General features: G+C 44.3%; 1 protein-coding gene across 1 annotated transcript in view; it reads right to left on the bottom strand.

The window, feature by feature from the left end:
• GRID1 (glutamate ionotropic receptor delta type subunit 1) overlaps positions 1-15360 on the bottom strand; it is a 2008846-nt gene extending 1993486 nt beyond the window's left edge. Inside the window, exons 1-2 of the mRNA XM_069753192.1 lie at positions 14995-15360; positions 3614-3769 (exon numbers count right to left, since the gene is read on the bottom strand). Coding sequence (XP_069609293.1) covers positions 3614-3769; positions 14995-15073 — 235 coding nt within the window. The 5' untranslated portion in view covers positions 15074-15360. The remainder of the gene's footprint in view (positions 1-3613; positions 3770-14994) is intronic.
• Between the last annotated feature and the right edge of the window lie 2882 nt (positions 15361-18242).

Here is an 18242-nt window from a genome sequence, read left to right as displayed (position 1 = left end):
TACACACACACATACACACACAGGAAAACTATGAACAAAGAGAAGCAATATATCTATAAACTTTAAAGCTGTCTCAACCCTTGTCTTTTGGTGTGTACACCTTCCCTTCTACCTGGATTTTTTTGCTCGCTGGGGGGTAGTGCACTCTACATCATTGACTGCTCACGCTGGCAGCATGACTGCAGAGGTAGATTTCCCTCTGTAGCATGGGAGAAGCACAAGGACCAGGCTTGATCAAATGAAGCAATCCAGCCAGCTTCAGGGCAGCACTTGCAAACTATATAGCTAACAAAGTGCAAATGCGCTTCCTGCCTAATAAACTGGACACCTTTAAAGTATAAAAATCCCTCCATTCTTGAGAGGATAATGCATTTACTTTTAGAGGTAAATGGCCAAATTGCTTTTTTTTTTACACAATTTGCAATTCGACTCATTTAAAAAGACAAGAAAACCCTTTTAATATCATAGATACCTTTTGGGAAGCTATACTCTGTGCGTAAGGCCGGCTTCACACGTCCTGATATTTCCGGTACCATAAAAACCAGTACCGGAGATATCCGTTTCCGTGTGTCCGTGTGTACCATCCGTGTGGCATCCGTGTGCTGTCCCTGTGCTGTCTGTGTCCATGTATTTAAAAAGCCACTGTCACCCCCCTCCAGCTGTTATAAACTAAAAGAGCCACCTTGTGCAGCAGTGATGCTGCATTCTAACAAGGTGGCTCTTTTAGTTTTGTGTTCATGTATTACTAAAATAAAGCGTTTTGAAACTTTTCAAAAATACCTGTCTTTGTCCATGGAGGCGGGTCTGAAGCCTCTGTGAAGCGCCCAACTGCCGTCACTCATCTCTTCTGGGGCGATGGTCGCCACCCCCTGCGCGCTGTTTTCTTCTGAAATCCGGCGCCTGCGCTGTGCGTGCCTGCCTGGGGCAGGCGCAGTGAGAATTGTCCGTCATAGCTCAGATGCCGGGTTCCTGACTGCACCTGTGCAGGCAGTGCGGCCACCCTGTTACTGAATCCGCGCCCCACACTGTGTTATGCATTATGCACAGTGCGGGGCTGGGATTCCTGCTCAGATTCCTGCACAGACCGACGCTGGAAGGCGGGGAACCTGGGGGAGCGTCTGACAAGCGCAGTGCGCATGCCCAGGAATCCCAGCCCCGCACTGTGCATAATGCATAACACAATGCGGGGCGCGGATTCAGTAACAGGGTGGCCGCACTGCCCGCACAGGCGCAGGCAGGAACCCGACATCTGAGAGCCAATTCTCAGTTGGGCGCTTCACAGAGGAGGCTTCAGACCCGCCTCCAGGTACAAAGACAGGTATTTTTGAAAAGTTTCAAAACGCTTTATTTTAGTAATACATGAACACAAAACTAAAAGAGCCACCTTGTTAGAATGCAGCATTACTGCTGCACAAGGTGGCTCTTTTAGTTTATAACGGCTGGAGGGGGGTGACAGTGGCCCTTTAAACAATCTGTTTCAATTTGAACCCTATGACTTTAAAAACGCACACGGATGGCACACGGATGGCACACGGACGCCATCCGTGTGCGGTACATGTTTACATGGACTCATTGAATTGTATGGGTCCATGTGATCTGTTCGGTCACTCAAAAACAGACATGTCAGGCCAGTCTCACACGTCCAGATAATTCCGGTACCGGACAAAACGGTACTGGAGTTATCCATGTCCGTGTGTCTGTGTACTCACATAGGCCATCCGTGTGGGATCCGTGTGATGTCCGTGAGTACGTTTTTATGGTCCGTGTGCTGTCTGTGTGCTGTACGTGTGCTGTACGTGTGCTGTACGTGTGTCCGTGTCCGTGCATTGCAACAATTTTTACAATTTTAACCCTATGACAGGAAAAACGCACACGGACAGCACATGGATGGCACACGGACAGCATCCGTGTGCGGTACGTGTTTACACAGACCCATTGACTTTAATGGGTCCGTGTGATCCGTGCGCTCCCACGAACACTGACATGTCTCTGTGTTTTGCAAACGGGCACATGGTCCGTGAAAACACGCTGACATCTGCAGAGACACATTTATTTTAATGTGTCTACGTGAGTCAGTGTCTCCGGTACGTGAGGAAACTGTCACCTCAAGTACTGGAGCCACTGACGTGTGAAACCGGCCTCAGCGTGTTTTACACACGGACACACGGTCTGTGAAAACACGCTGACATGTGCATAGACTCAATCATTTGAATGGGTGTACATGTGTCATTGTCTCCGGTACATGAGAAAACCGTCACCACACGTACCGGAGACACTGACGTGTCAAACCGGCCTTAGCATGGGCTGAATGTAAATTCTTACAGTATCATACATTGCATGATTTTTCGTAACCACGATTACATATCAACATTCTACGGTAATTAGATGGATTGCATGGCATGATGGTTGGAACCAAGTAAGCAGCAAAAAGGTAAAAGGCATCTTCCATACACATAATGATGTGCTGGTATCATATCCTTTACATGCAGAAAGTGACAGTTGCATAATAATAGCACAATTTTCCATTTTCTTATATTGGGAGAAAAAGGATTAACATATAAATTGCTAAAGTTTCCATACGCAGAGATGTCAGGGCTGAGTCTCCCTTTTATTATGGTGTGCCGGGGTCCTATGCTTGCTTTTAGCAGGACACAAAGTTTTCTTTACTCTGTGAGTTATTATAATGAACAAAAGTAACTGAGAAAGTAAAGTAAATGAGAAAATGCAGGCAAACACTGATAAAGCTATCTCTAAATGTATTTATTTGTTCAACCCCCTAGGATAACACAAAGAAAACCACGCGGTGTCATGGTGAACCTTCTGGAGCAGTATTTCTGATGTAGAGTGAATGGAGGAAACGAAAGCTGCCCGGATCTCCAGACTGAGAGCATTACTATACTAAATGCAGTATTTTAAGAAGTGACCTTGAACCAATCCACTTTCCACCTTTGGAGCAGAAAAAGCTTGGTAAGCACTTCCGACTGCTCCGGTGTGAAACAATGAGGGATCCTCCAATGATTTATCATTTTCTATTTGCTCAATGCCTAAGTTTCCAATAACAACCTACGAAAAAGGAATAATCAATTCCAGAGTCTTGGTAATTCATTAATGCAATCCTGCACTAAAAAGTGCCACAGCAAACACAAACCAGGAAGGCACAGCCTCGCTCACTGTTGTCAAACCTGGTTAACCCTTCACAGACTGACAATAAATAACTGACAAGTGATTGGTACTGGAGGAGAGAACATAAATCAGAACATTGGAGAGTGCGGGGATCATCAGTTACAAACTCTCTTTTCTGGTGACACAGCGCCCACTAGTGGCAGAAGAAAAGTTTCCACAAGCTTTCATCCTAAGAAAGTGGTAACACAATCCCTTCTTTGTGACATACACTGCCATCCTGCCACAGGGACAGTCTGCAGCTGTGTATCCCCAGGAAAGTGAAATGATGTCACATGCCCATAAAACCCTTCATCTCTACAATCAAGGCCTGTCCAATGTGAATCATACAGTATAGACGTCTCTTTTACAGCCTCTCTGCAGAAAGTCATTGGCAATGATTAGCATCATACTAACTGTCCTATATAGATGTTGTCGCACACTGCGCACCTACCTTCCTGCACAGCTTGGAAGGGATTGTTAGGCTCTATAATCTTGATAGTGTGTCCAATTTTTTCACTTTGTAAAATGTCATCATTGAGATTCAGGTCGGACACTGCCAGCTGAAAGATTTCATTGTCCTTTGCTGCATTTTCTTCAAATATTGCACCTGTTGTGGAAAAAAAGAATCCATGAGTGGTCCTTCCCCCCTGCAGGAAGGTCCCAATGTACCCTGGTGGGCCGCTGGCCTTCTCAGGAGTGCAATGTACCAGCTGATGACCTTTACCATGAGGGCTAGCTGTCCTACAAGGAGCTCATTGGTTACATAGAGGGCTGCTGAAGCCAGTGACATATAAACTCAATTTAAATGGTTTCTTTACAGCTTTCACTGCACAGTAAAATATTAAGTACATTGTAACTCATTGCTGCAATGTTTAATCTCCAGTAACCGCATCCATGTAACCAGATCCTGGAGAACTTCCATTTATGCCCCATAGCAGCATGCAGTGTGATGTACGGCAGTCCCATCAGTATTCCTAGGGCAGACATGGCTGGAGTGGGAAACACAAATGAATGTTAACTAAGGCCGGAGTCACACTACAGCGTGATACGGCCGAGTCTCGAAGGTTAAAAACAAGCTCTGGCACCGGCACTCCGGAGCGGAGAGTGCGGCTCCATGTATTGCTATGCGGCTGCACGCTCCGCTCTGGAGTGCCGGTGCCAGAGCTTGGTTTTAACCTGCGAGACTCGGCCGTAACTCGCTGTGTGTGATCCCGGCCTAATCATTCCTCAACCAAGAATCTGCAAAAACCCTAGTTCATGCCCTCATCATCTCTCGCCTTGACTACTGCAACCTCCTGCTCTGTGGCCTCCACTCTAACACTCTCACACCTCTCCAATCTATTCTAAACTCTGCTGCCCGACTAATCCACCTGTCCCCCCGCTATTCCCCAGCTTATCCCCTCTGTCAATCCCTGCACTGGCTCCCCATTACCCAGAGACTCCAGTACAAAAGCCTAACCATGACATACAAAGCCATCCACAACCTGTCTCCTCCATATATCTGTGACCTCATCTCCCGGTACTTACCTGCACGAGATCCCCACAAGATCTCCTTCTCTACTCCCCTCTTATCTCCTCTTCCCACAATCACATACAAGATTTATCTTGTGCATCACCCCTACTCTGGAACGCTCTACCACAACATATCAGACTCTCACCTACCATCGAAACATTCAAAAAGAAATTGAAGACCCACCTCTTCAGACAAGCCTACAACCTGCAGTAACCACCAATTGGCCAAACCGCTGCATGACCATCTCTACCCTCACCTACTGTATCCTCACCCATCCCTTGTAGATTGTGAGCCCTCGCGGGCAGGGTCCTCTCTCCTCCTGTACCAGTTATGACTTGTATTGTTCAAGATTATTGTACCTGTTTTTATTATGTATACTGCTCCTCACATGTAAAGCGCCATGGAATAAATGGCGCTATAACAATAAATAATAATAATAATAGTGCAAAGACCCCATTACAGGACATGGACCAGGTGTATGAAGGGTATGAAGTGTGGAGCATGCGGTATAGTTCTCCATATTAACGCTTTGATAATGCCTCCGCGGGGGCTGAAGTTTTATTGTAGTGTGGCCTCAGTTCTGCCAGAGATACTGACAGCCCAGACCTGGATGACAACTACATACTTAGCGCTGGTACAGTCTGGCAGTGATAGCCTAAACCCCCCATGGATCTCATCAGCGAAGACAAATGTGCAGGGGGGGATTATCACAAGGTCTCATCACTGTACAACACTGTGCGCTGACATTAGCGGGGGTCTCTTCACAAGGATGCTAATTATAGAAGACCACCATGTACTGACATTAAAGGGGGTCTCTTCACAAGGATGCTAATTATAAAAGACCACCATGTACTGACATTAAAGGGTGTCTCTTCACAAGAATGCTATTTATAGAAGACCACCATGTACTGACATTAAAGGGGGTCTCTTCACAAGGATGCTATTTATAGAAGACCACCATGTACTGACATTAAAGGGGGTCTCTTCACAAGGATGCTAATTATAGAAGACCACCATGTACTGACATTAAAGGGGGTCTCTTCACAAGGATGCTAATTATAGAAGACCACCATGTACTGACATTAAAGGGGGTCTCTTCACAAGGATGCTAATTATAGAAGACCACCATGTACTGACATTAAAGGGGGTCTCTTCACAAGGATGCTAATTATAGAAGACCACCATGTACTGACATTAAAGGGGGTCTCTTCACAAGAATGCTATTTATAGAAGACCACCATGTACTGACATTAAAGGGGGTCTCTTCACAAGGATGCTAATTATAGAAGACCACCATGTACTGACATTAAAGGGGGTCTCTTCACAAGGATGCTAATTATAGAAGACCACCATGTACTGACATTAAAGGGGGTCTCTTCACAAGAATGCTATTTATAGAAGACCACCATGTACTGACATTAAAGGGGGTCTCTTCACAAGGATGCTAATTATAGAAGACCACCATGTACTGACATTAAAGGGGGTCTCTTCACAAGGATGCTAATTATAGAAGACCACCATGTACTGACATTAAAGGGGGTCTCTTCACAAGGATGCTAATTATAGAAGACCACCATGTACTGACATTAAAGGGGGTCCCTTCACAAGGATGCTAATTATAGAAGACCACCATGTACTGACATTAAAGGGGGTCCCTTCACAAGGATGCTAATTATAGAAGACCACCATGTACTGACATTAAAGGGGGTCTCTTCACAAGGATGCTAATTATAGAAGACCACCATGTACTGACATTAAAGGGGGTCTCTTCACAAGGATGCTAATTATAAAAGACCACTGCGCACTGACATTAGCAGGGGTCTCTTCACAAGGATGCTAATTATAGAAGACCACCATGTACTGACATTAAAGTGGGTCCCTTCACAAGGATGCTAATTATAGAAGACCACCTTGTACTGAAATTAAAGGGGGTCTCTTCCACAAGAATGTTAATTATAGAAGACCACTGTGCACTGACATTAAAGGGTGTCTCTTCACTAGGATGCTAATTATAGAAGACCACCATGTACTGACATTAACAGGCGGTCTCTTCCACAAGAATCCTAATTATAGAAAACCACTGAGCACTGACATTATGAGGGGGTCTTTTAACAAAGATGCTAATTATAGAAGACCACTGTGCACTGATAGCATATATTAGGGATTTAGTCAGTGCAATCACTAATATTAAAGGGGGTCTCTTTCACAAGCATTCTTTTTACGACCACTGTGTATTGATAGCTGTGCAGCAATATTACAAGGACATGTATACAACTGTGTAGTGATATTAGCAATGGGGACATTAGCAATCCAGATATGGGTTTCAGCAGTGTAATCTAGTGTTTTGCAATATTACAATGGGGGTTTCCTTAGTGGAGACCCCCGCAGAATGATATGCTGTAGAAGATTGTGTGCGCACCATGTTTCAGCCGCCAAACTTATACAGTGGTGTAATAGTGTTCTGGAGATCTAGAGCAATGCTATACAGTGGTGTTACAGTGCTCTGAAGTTCTACAGAAATATTTTACAGTGGGGTAATAGAGATTTGGAGATCTAAAGCAATACCATACAGTGGTGTAATAGTGCTCTAGAGTTCTAGATAAATGCTATACAGTGTTGTAATAGTGTTCTGAAGTTCTACAGGAATGATATACAGTGGTGTAATAGTGCTCTGACGTTCTAGAGCAATATTTTATAGTGGTATACTAGTGCACTGAAGTTCTAGAGCAATATTTTATTGCGGTGTAATAGTGTTCTGGAGCACTAGAGCAATGTCATACAATGGTGTGATAGTGATCTGGAGTTCTAGAGCAATGATATACATTGTTGAAATAGTGCTCTGAAGTTCTAGAGCAATATTTTATAGTGGTCTGATAATGATCTGGAGCTCAAGAGCAATGCTAAACAGTGGTGTGATAGTGCTCTGGAGCATGAGTTCTACAGCAATGCTATACAGTGGTGTGATAGTGCTCTGGAGCATGAGTTCTAGAGCAATGCTATACAGTGCTGTGATAGTGCTCTGGAGCATGTGTTCTACAGCAATGCTATACAGTGGTGTGATAGTGTCCTGGAGAATGAGTTCTAGAGCAATGCTATACAATTGTGTGATAGTGCTCTGGAGCATGAGTTCTACAGCAATGTGCTGTGATAGTGCTCTGGAGCATGAGTTCTAGAACAATGCTATGCAGTGGTGTGACAGTGCTCTGGAGCTCTAGAGCAATGATGTACAGTGCTGTGACAGTGCTCAGGAACATGAGTTCTACAGCAATGCTATACAGTGGTGTGATAGTGTCCTGGAGCATGAGTTCTAGAGCAATGCTATACAGTAGTGTGATAGTGCTCTGGAGACCTAGAGCAATGCTATACAGTGGTGTGCTAGTGCTCTGGAGCATGAGTTCTACAGCAATGCTATACAGTGGAGTGATAGTGTCCTGGAGAATGAGTTCTAGAGCAATGCTATACAGTTGTGTGATAGTGATCTGGAGCATGAGTTCTAGAGCAATGCTCTACAGTGGTGTGATAGTGCTCTGGAGCATGAGTTCTAGAGCAATGCTATACAGTGCTGTGATAGTGATCTGGAGATATAGAGCAATGCTATACAGTGGTGTGATAGTGATCTGGAGATCTAGAGCAATGCTATACAGTGCTGTGATAGTGATCTGGAGTTCTAGAGCAATGCTATACAGTGGTGTGATAGTGATCTGGAGTTCTAGAGCAATGCTATACAATGCTGTGATAGTGATCTGGAGCTGCAGAGCAATGCTATACAATGCTGTGATAGTGATCTGGAGCATGAGTTCTAGAGCAATGCTATACAGTGGTGTGATAGTGATCTGGAGTTCTAGAGCAATGCTATACAGTGGTGTGATGGTGATCTGGAGATCTAGAGCAATGCTATACAGTGGTGTGATAGTGATCTGGAGATCTAGAGCAATGCTATACAGTGGTGTGATAGTGAGCTGGAGTTCTAGAGCAATGCTATACAGTGGTGCGATGGTGATCTGGAGATCTAGAGCAATGCTATACAGTGGTGTGATAGTGATCTGGAGATCTAGAGCAATGCTATACAGTGGTGTGATAGTGATCTGGAGTTCTAGAGCAATGCTATACAGTGGTGTGATGGTGATCTGGAGATCTAGAGCAATGCTATACAGTGGTGTGATAGTGATCTGGAGATCTAGAGCAATGCTATACAGTGGTGTGATAGTGATCTGGAGATCTAGAGCAATGCTATACAGTGGTGTGATGGTGATCTGGAGATCTAGAGCAATGCTTTACAGTGGTGTGATAGTGATCTGGAGATCTAGAGCAATGCTATACAGTGGTGTGATAGTGATCTGGAGATCTAGAGCAATGCTATACAGTGGTGTGATAGTGATCTGGAGATCTAGAGCAATGCTATACAGTGGTGTGATAGTGATCTGGAGATCTAGAGCAATGCTATACAGTGGTGTGATAGTGATCTGGAGATCTAGAGCAATGTCATACAGTGGTGTGATAGTGATCTGGAGATCTACAGCAATGCTATACAGAGGTGTGATAGTGATCTGGAGATATAGAGCAATGCTATACAGTGGTGTGATAGTGATCTGGAGCTCTAGAGCAATGTCATACAGTGGTGTGATAGTGATCTGGAGATCTAGAGCAATGTCATACAGTGGTTTGATAGTGATTTGGAGATCTAGAGCAATGTTATACAGTGGTGTGATAGTGATCTGGAGATCTAGAGCAATGCTATACAGTGGTGTGATGGTGATCTACAGCACTGCTATACAGTGGTGTGATAGTGATCTGGAGATCTAGAGCAATGCTATACAGTGGTGTGATAGTGATCTGGAGATCTAGAGCAATGTCATACAGTGGTGTGATGGTGATCTGGAGATCTAGAGCAATGCTATACAGTGGTGTGATAGTGATCTGGAGATCTAGAGCAATGTCATACAGTGGTGTGATAGTGATCTGGAGATCTAGAGCAATGCTATACAGTGGTGTTATAGTGATCTGGAGATCTACAGCAATGCTATACAGTGGTGTGATGGTGATCTGGAGATCTAGAGCAATGCTATACAGTGGTGTGATAGTGATCTGGAGATATAGAGCAATGCTATACAGTGGTGTGATAGTGATCTGGAGATATAGAGCAATGCTATACAGTGGTGTGATAGTGATCTGGAGATCTAGAGCAATGCTATACAGAGGTGTGATAGTGATCTGGAGATATAGAGCAATGCTATACAGTGGTGTGATGGTGATCTGGAGATCTAGAGCAATGTCATACAGTGGTGTGATAGTGATCTGGAGATCTAGAGCAATGTCATACAGTGGTGTGATAGTGATCTGGAGATCTAGAGCAATGTCATACAGTGGTGTGATAGTGATCTGGAGATCTAGAGCAATGCTATACAGTGGTGTGATAGTGATCTGGAGATCTAGAGCAATGCTATACAGTGGTGTGATAGTGATCTGGAGATCTAGAGCAATGTCATACAGTGGTGTGATGGTGATCTGGAGATCTAGAGCAATGCTATACAGTGGTGTGATAGTGATCTGGAGATCTAGAGCAATGTCATACAGTGGTGTGATAGTGATCTGGAGATCTAGAGCAATGCTATACAGTGGTGTTATAGTGATCTGGAGATCTACAGCAATGCTATACAGTGGTGTGATAGTGATCTGGAGATCTAGAGCAATGCTATACAGAGGTGTGATATTGATCTGGAGATATAGAGCAATGCTATACAGTGGTCTGATAGTGATCTGGAGATCTAGAGCAATGCTATACAGTGGTGTGATAGTGATCTGGAGATCTAGAGCAATGCTATACAGTGGTGTGATAGTGATCTGGAGATATAGAGCAATGCTATACAGTGGTGTGATAGTGATCTGGAGATCTAGAGCAATGCTATACAGTGGTGTTATAGTGATCTGGAGATCTAGAGCAATGTCATACAGTGGTGTGATGGTGATCTGGAGATCTAGAGCAATGCTATACAGTGGTGTGATAGTGATCTGGAGATCTAGAGCAATGCTATACAGTGGTGTGATAGTGATCTGGAGATATAGAGCAATGCTATACAGTGGTGTGATAGTGATCTGGAGATATAGAGCAATGCTATACAGTGGTGTGATAGTGATCTGGAGATCTAGAGCAATGCTATACAGAGGTGTGATAGTGATCTGGAGATATAGAGCAATGCTATACAGTGGTGTGATGGTGATCTGGAGATCTAGAGCAATGTCATACAGTGGTGTGATAGTGATCTGGAGATCTAGAGCAATGTCATACAGTGGTGTGATAGTGATCTGGAGATCTAGAGCAATGTCATACAGTGGTGTGATAGTGATCTGGAGATCTAGAGCAATGCTATACAGTGGTGTGATAGTGATCTGGAGATCTAGAGCAATGCTATACAGTGGTGTGATAGTGATCTGGAGATCTAGAGCAATGTCATACAGTGGTGTGATGGTGATCTGGAGATCTAGAGCAATGCTATACAGTGGTGTGATAGTGATCTGGAGATCTAGAGCAATGTCATACAGTGGTGTGATAGTGATCTGGAGATCTAGAGCAATGCTATACAGTGGTGTTATAGTGATCTGGAGATCTACAGCAATGCTATACAGTGGTGTGATAGTGATCTGGAGATCTAGAGCAATGCTATACAGTGGTGTGATAGTGATCTGGAGATCTAGAGCAATGCTATACAGTGGTGTGATAGTGATCTGGAGATCTAGAGCAATGCTATACAGTGATGTGATGGTGATCTGGAGATCTAGAGCAATGTCATACAGTGGTGTGATAGTGATCTGGAGATCTAGAGCAATGCTATACAGTGGTGTGATAGTGATCTGGAGATCTAGAGCAATGCTATACAGTGGTGTGATAGTGATCTGGAGATCTAGAGCAATGTCATACAGTGGTGTGATGGTGATCTGGAGATCTAGAGCAATGCTATACAGTGGTGTGATAGTGATCTGGAGATCTAGAGCAATGTCATACAGTGGTGTGATAGTGATCTGGAGATTTAGAGCAATGCTATACAGTGGTGTTATAGTGATCTGGAGATCTACAGCAATGCTATACAGTGGTGTGATAGTGATCTGGAGATCTAGAGCAATGCTATACAGTGGTGTGATAGTGATCTGGAGATCTAGAGCAATGCTATACAGTGGTGTGATAGTGATCTGGAGATCTAGAGCAATGCTATACAGTGGTGTGATGGTGATCTGGAGATCTAGAGCAATGTCATACAGTGGTGTGATAGTGATCTGGAGATCTAGAGCAATGTCATACAGAGGTGTGATAGTGATCTGGAGATCTAGAGCAATGTCATACAGTGGTGTGATGGTGATCTGGAGATCTAGAGCAATGTCATACAGAGGTGTGATAGTGATCTGGAGATCTAGAGCAATGTCATACAGTGGTGTGATGGTGATCTGGAGATCTAGAGCAATGCTATACAGTGGTGTGATAGTGATCTGGAGATCTAGAGCAATGCTATACAGTGGTGTGATATTGATCTGGAGATATAGAGCAATGCTATACAGTGGTCTGATAGTGATCTGGAGATCTAGAGCAATGCTATACAGTGGTGTGATAGTGATCTGGAGATCTAGAGCAATGCTATACAGTGGTGTGATAGTGATCTGGAGATCTAGAGCAATGCTATACAGTGGTGTGATAGTGATCTGGAGATCTAGAGCAATGCTATACAGTGGTGTGATGGTGATCTGGAGATCTAGAGCAATGTCATACAGTGGTGTGATAGTGATCTGGAGATCTAGAGCAATGTCATACAGAGGTGTGATAGTGATCTGGAGATCTAGAGCAATGTCATACAGTGGTGTGATGGTGATCTGGAGATCTAGAGCAATGTCATACAGAGGTGTGATAGTGATCTGGAGATCTAGAGCAATGTCATACAGTGGTGTGATGGTGATCTGGAGATCTAGAGCAATGTCATACAGAGGTGTGATAGTGATCTGGAGATCTAGAGCAATGTCATACAGTGGTGTGATGGTGATCTGGAGATCTAGAGCAATGTCATACAGAGGTGTGATAGTGATCTGGAGATCTAGAGCAATGTCATACAGTGGTGTGATGGTGATCTGGAGATCTAGAGCAATGCTATACAGTGGTGTGATAGTGATCTGGAGATCTAGAGCAATGCTATACAGTGGTGTGATAGTGATCTGGAGATCTAGAGCAATGTCATACAGTGGTGTGATAGTGATCTGGAGATCTAGAGCAATGTCATACAGAGGTGTGATAGTGATCTGGAGATCTACAGCAATGCTATACAGTGGTGTGATAGTGATCTGGAGATCTAGAGCAATGCTATACAGTGGTGTGATAGTGATCTGGAGATCTAGAGCAATGCTATACAGTGGTGTGATAGTGATCTGGAGATCTAGAGCAATGTCATACAGTGGTGTGATAGTGATCTGGAGATCTAGAGCAATGTCATACAGTGGTGTGATAGTGATCTGGAGATCTAGAGCAATGTCATACAGAGGTGTGATAGTGATCTGGAGATCTAGAGCAATGCTATACAGTGGTGTGATAGTGATCTGGAGATCTAGAGCAATGCTATACAGTGGTGTGATAGTGATCTGGAGATCTAGAGCAATGTCATACAGTGGTGTGATAGTGATCTGGAGATCTAGAGCAATGTCATACAGAGGTGTGATAGTGATCTGGAGATCTACAGCAATGCTATACAGTGGTGTGATAGTGATCTGGAGATCTAGAGCAATGCTATACAGTGGTGTGATAGTGATCTGGAGATCTAGAGCAATGCTATACAGTGGTGTGATAGTGATCTGGAGATCTAGAGCAATGTCATACAGTGGTGTGATAGTGATCTGGAGATCTAGAGCAATGTCATACAGTGGTGTGATAGTGATCTGGAGCTCTAGAGCAATGCTATACAGTGGTGTGATAGTGATCTGGAGCTCTAGAGCAATGTTATACAGTGGTGTGATAGTGATCTGGAGATCTAGAGCAATGTCATACAGAGGTGTGATAGTGATCTGGAGATCTACAGCAATGCTATACAGTGGTGTGATAGTGATCTGGAGATCTAGAGCAATGCTATACAGTGGTGTGATAGTGATCTGGAGATCTAGAGCAATGCTATACAGTGGTGTGATAGTGATCTGGAGATCTAGAGCAATGTCATACAGTGGTGTGATAGTGATCTGGAGATCTAGAGCAATGCTATACAGTGGTGTGATAGTGATCTGGAGATCTAGAGCAATGTCATACAGTGGTGTGATAGTGATCTGGAGATCTAGAGCAATGTTATACAGTGGTGTGATAGTGATCTGGAGATCTAGAGCAATGTCATACAGTGGTGTGATAGTGATCTGGAGCTCTAGAGCAATGCTATACAGTGGTGTGATAGTGATCTGGAGATCTAGAGCAATGCTATACAGTGGTGTGATAGTGATCTGGAGCTCTAGAGCAATGTTATACAGTGGTGTGATAGTGATCTGGAGATCTAGAGCAATGTCATACAGAGGTATCACAGTGACTGCAATGTTGCTGGTGCTGGAGAGGGAACAGCTAATAGCTGCTTTATTTGAGGAGTGCAGCCTTCAAAGTTCATCCAATCTTAGTTAATAGATCCGCAATGCTGTGTGCCTGGCCAGGCTCGTGGTTTCAGCGTGGCACTAATCCTGGGCTGAGGTGACCCACATCCACTCTCACCCCTGTAGGCATCCTCTGGGCACATCACTGGCCCTCAGTCTTCTTAGATGAGGTATGCCATCTGCTGTGTGTGCCATCAGTGTTACCTTGCTGGAGTGGTTGTGCCAGGCGCCGGCTCGGAGCTAAGCTGCCATATCTGTCTGTCCATTTCTGGCTGGCTGTAATCTGCATTAGCCTGCAGTGTGGTCGCCTGTGTCTCCTCACTCCCCACAATCCCTGATAGCCACATCTGCTGGAATAGACCCTCCTGGCAGGTGCCTATCCCAGGCTGCCTGTGCCATTCCTAGGATGGCAGCATGGTAAGGAGACCAACAGTGCTCGCAGCTCGTCTACAGCCGCTGTCCATGGTGCTGGCACACAATGCACTTACAGGTGGACAGAGGCAGACAAGTTCAGACCCCAGGAAAGTGCCCTGCAGGCACTGCCAGCCCCTCCAACCTGTTCCAGCTGCCCACCACAAGATGCAATCATTAACCCCTGCCCTCAGCACACACAAGTTTCTGGGCTGTTGCTGCATTTCTCAGTAGGAGTTGGTTGCAGTCAGCTCTCTGCCCCCATCCTAGCGATCATCATCATCATCATCATCATTATTATCATTTCTTCTTACCAATGTGGATGATGGAGTCCGCCCGCACTGACACACTCTGAAATATCCAGGGGAGAAAGCAGAGCATCAACACTTCCATTTCCAGCCTTTCAAACAGCTCATCAGCTCGGATTTGTTGGAGGTTCAGAGACAAGAATGGTGCCAATGCTCTCCAGGCGGTGAGGGCAGAGAAGACAGACCAAGCAGGGTAGATCCTGGCAGGAGTCGGGTGGCAATATGGGCAATCAGGGAACAGCACAGACTTGCAGCTCTCTCCAACACTCTGTGTGTCTGAGACCCAACAAGCTGCAAACTGCGGAGGACCCCCCTCCTCCTCCTGCCACGTGACTGCAGAGACTCACCACTCAATGTAGTCCTGGAGAAAGCTCTGAGCATGGAGAGATGGGCTCAGATGGGGGACACGGGAGCATCCTGGGCAGAAGACACCCGAGGGGTGGGCCACACAGGCTGATGGCTAGCCAGTGAAGAAGAGTCCATGAAGGCTGGATGTGCAGAGGTGGGCTATAACTCCATAACTGCAGAGCCCCATCATAGTGAAGACATGGGCAGAAGACCTCATGAGCCTGTCCACCCAGGAGGACACAAACTTGGACTGACACAAAGGAGGGACTGCAACAGTTTGGAGAGTGTCCTCTTTAATACATTCATCCCATGGATCAGTGGTAAGGAGGGAGAGAACCTTTCCCAGGAACTTGTGGATTGTTCCACACGAACATATTCGTGTAATTAGTTGCCTGGTCGCCCAGCTCCTGTCCTTAATTGCCAGGGGACCCCCCTCAGCTATGTGCTGCAGAGGAAGCACCAATGCCTCTGGGATCGCTTGCCCTTTGATAATAATCTGAGAAGAAGTCTGTTTCCCAAACACTGTACTGCAGGAATGTGCATGGACATGGGGTGAGATCTGAGATCTTTCCTCTAGGTCTCCTAGACTAGGTGCATGGCTGCCTGCCTGGCTGAAAGGATCCCTTCATGGAAAGAACTTTGCTTCTTCTTCCTCACTCTTGGATTTTTCTTTGCTGCTTTTGATGTCAAATCTGTATTGTAAGAAGGACTATCCATGTGAGCGTTATATTAAGCTCCTCACATCGTCAACAGGAAAGACCATGATTAATGCTTCCTAATCAACATCCAGCTATGATCTCTCTCATTAGTAGAATCACATCCTGCAGCCTCGGCTTCGGGCAAGCAACTGTGAGAACAATCTATCTTTGTGAGATAAACTATTTGCCTACTACTTACATCTGCATTCTTTGGTTCCATAACTACAGCCCCCCAACAATCACAGAGGAGGGACTCGATGAATGAATTGGCCAAGACTTCATGTTGCAGACAAGTGTGATCGGAAGACCCTTCAACTTTCTTGTATTACTGCCATGAAAGTTAGTTTTATTTAGACTTTGTAGGCTGTGAAATGGTTAATGCATTCACCGCAAGGCAGAATTTATGCAGCGATATACTAAAAACCACTGGAGCACCATACACATCCAGCCATTGACTTCATCTTCTGGGGCTGCAACTATGACATCATGGTGACATTTTCCATTGAATGTAGTAACATAGTAATATAGCGAAAGCTTTATCCATCTTATACCTCTAATATGTTCTTTGCTGCCAAGCACTAAAGTCATCATATGCTGAATAAATAAGGCCTTCATCCCTGATGGACAGTGGTCCTTTTATTTCAGGAATAGCCCTCTTCATGCAAACTGTTTCAGTTAAATGGGGACTTTGGTGCAGAGCTTAGCGGTATGAAAGGTCATTGTGCATTACTAGGCAGCAGTCTACATTTGGTACATGGACAGTGTAATGCGTTTGTAAGGTTTTTATTTCAATGCTTTTTGATGATTTTTTTTCTTCAAATGGACATATTGTTTAATGTGATGAGAACATAGAAGGATTAGGTAAGGACAGGTGAGCAAAATGGATAATAAGGGTTTTAACTCCTTATAGAAAGCTAAGGGTTGGCGTACAGCACATAAATACATATGCTCTCATTGTATAGTGCAGGCTTTGCCGTCTTTATTACCAGTGCTTAATCTCCTGTGCTGTACAGAGAAGTACAATGGCTCCGAAGGACAGAATACCATGTATGTTCAGGAATCTATGCTTAGCTGCAGCATAGCTTATATAATGAATATGCAATAATTAATATATAAAAGCTCGTTACTCTATTATTCTAATTATTTGAAAATAATTTCATACTTAGAAGTATATATATATATATATATATATATATATATATATATATATATATATAGCCATCCATGGGTGCCCCATTCCCTGGCACAGAGCTCCATACCCCCTGCATAGACATCATAGACGTTGCTAATAGAGGCACTAGTTTGGGAATTGGAACGTATTGCATGCTATGTATATATTACACTACTACAGTATACGTAGGCTCCCCCTAGTGGTGGCTGTAGTCAGCCAATATTATTTGACTATTAGGCCCCTTTCACACATCAGTTTTTTGTCATCAGTCGCAATCCGTCAAATTTTCAAATAAACGGATCCGGAGACTGATGCCACCGGATCCGTTTTTTTTTTCTCATAGACTTGTATTAGCGACAGATTGCGACGGATGACCTCACGTTTCATCCGTCGTTCGCCGGATCCATCAAAAATTGTTTGTTCGGCGGCCAGAGACAATGGACAAAGTAAGGTTTTTTTAATGAACGTCTAAAAAACGGACAGCAATGGATCTGTCGCCGTCCATCGTTTGCTAGATTGGAAGCCTATGGTGCCGGATCCGTCAAATGACTGAATCCGGCTATGGATTCCGTTTTTTTTAACTGAGCATGCTCCGATCCAATTAGCCAGACCCGCTAGTTGGATCCGTCCAAAAAACGAATCCGTCGCATCAGTTTTTCACAATCTGCGACGGATCCGTTCATCCGCCGAGCCAGCGGATTGTGACTGACGGCAAAAACCTGATGTGTTAAAGGGGCCTTATATGGAAAAGTATAAATCGCGTAATTCTAAAAGGCGACCAGAAGGCATAATTAATTTTTTTATATAACTCAGTAATGTATGCAAAATGCAAAAAAAACAACATATTGTGACTTATTAAAGATACATGATTGAACAACCTCATGCATTTTTACAGACCCTCCTACTTCACAGATCACTTTCAAGTACGGTAATTACATCTTAGTGTCTATTCACATGTGTCACAATTTTGTATCACAGATGTGGCTGGAGTAAATCCTCCATGTGTTAGATGTGGGATTTTATTTCCGATCAGATTT

The sequence above is a fragment of the Ranitomeya imitator genome, chromosome 2 (genome assembly GCF_032444005.1).
Source record: "Ranitomeya imitator isolate aRanImi1 chromosome 2, aRanImi1.pri, whole genome shotgun sequence".
Taxonomy (NCBI): domain Eukaryota; kingdom Metazoa; phylum Chordata; class Amphibia; order Anura; family Dendrobatidae; genus Ranitomeya; species Ranitomeya imitator.
Note: the sequence above shows the minus strand (reverse complement) of the source record. Positions and strands in the feature narration are given on the sequence as shown.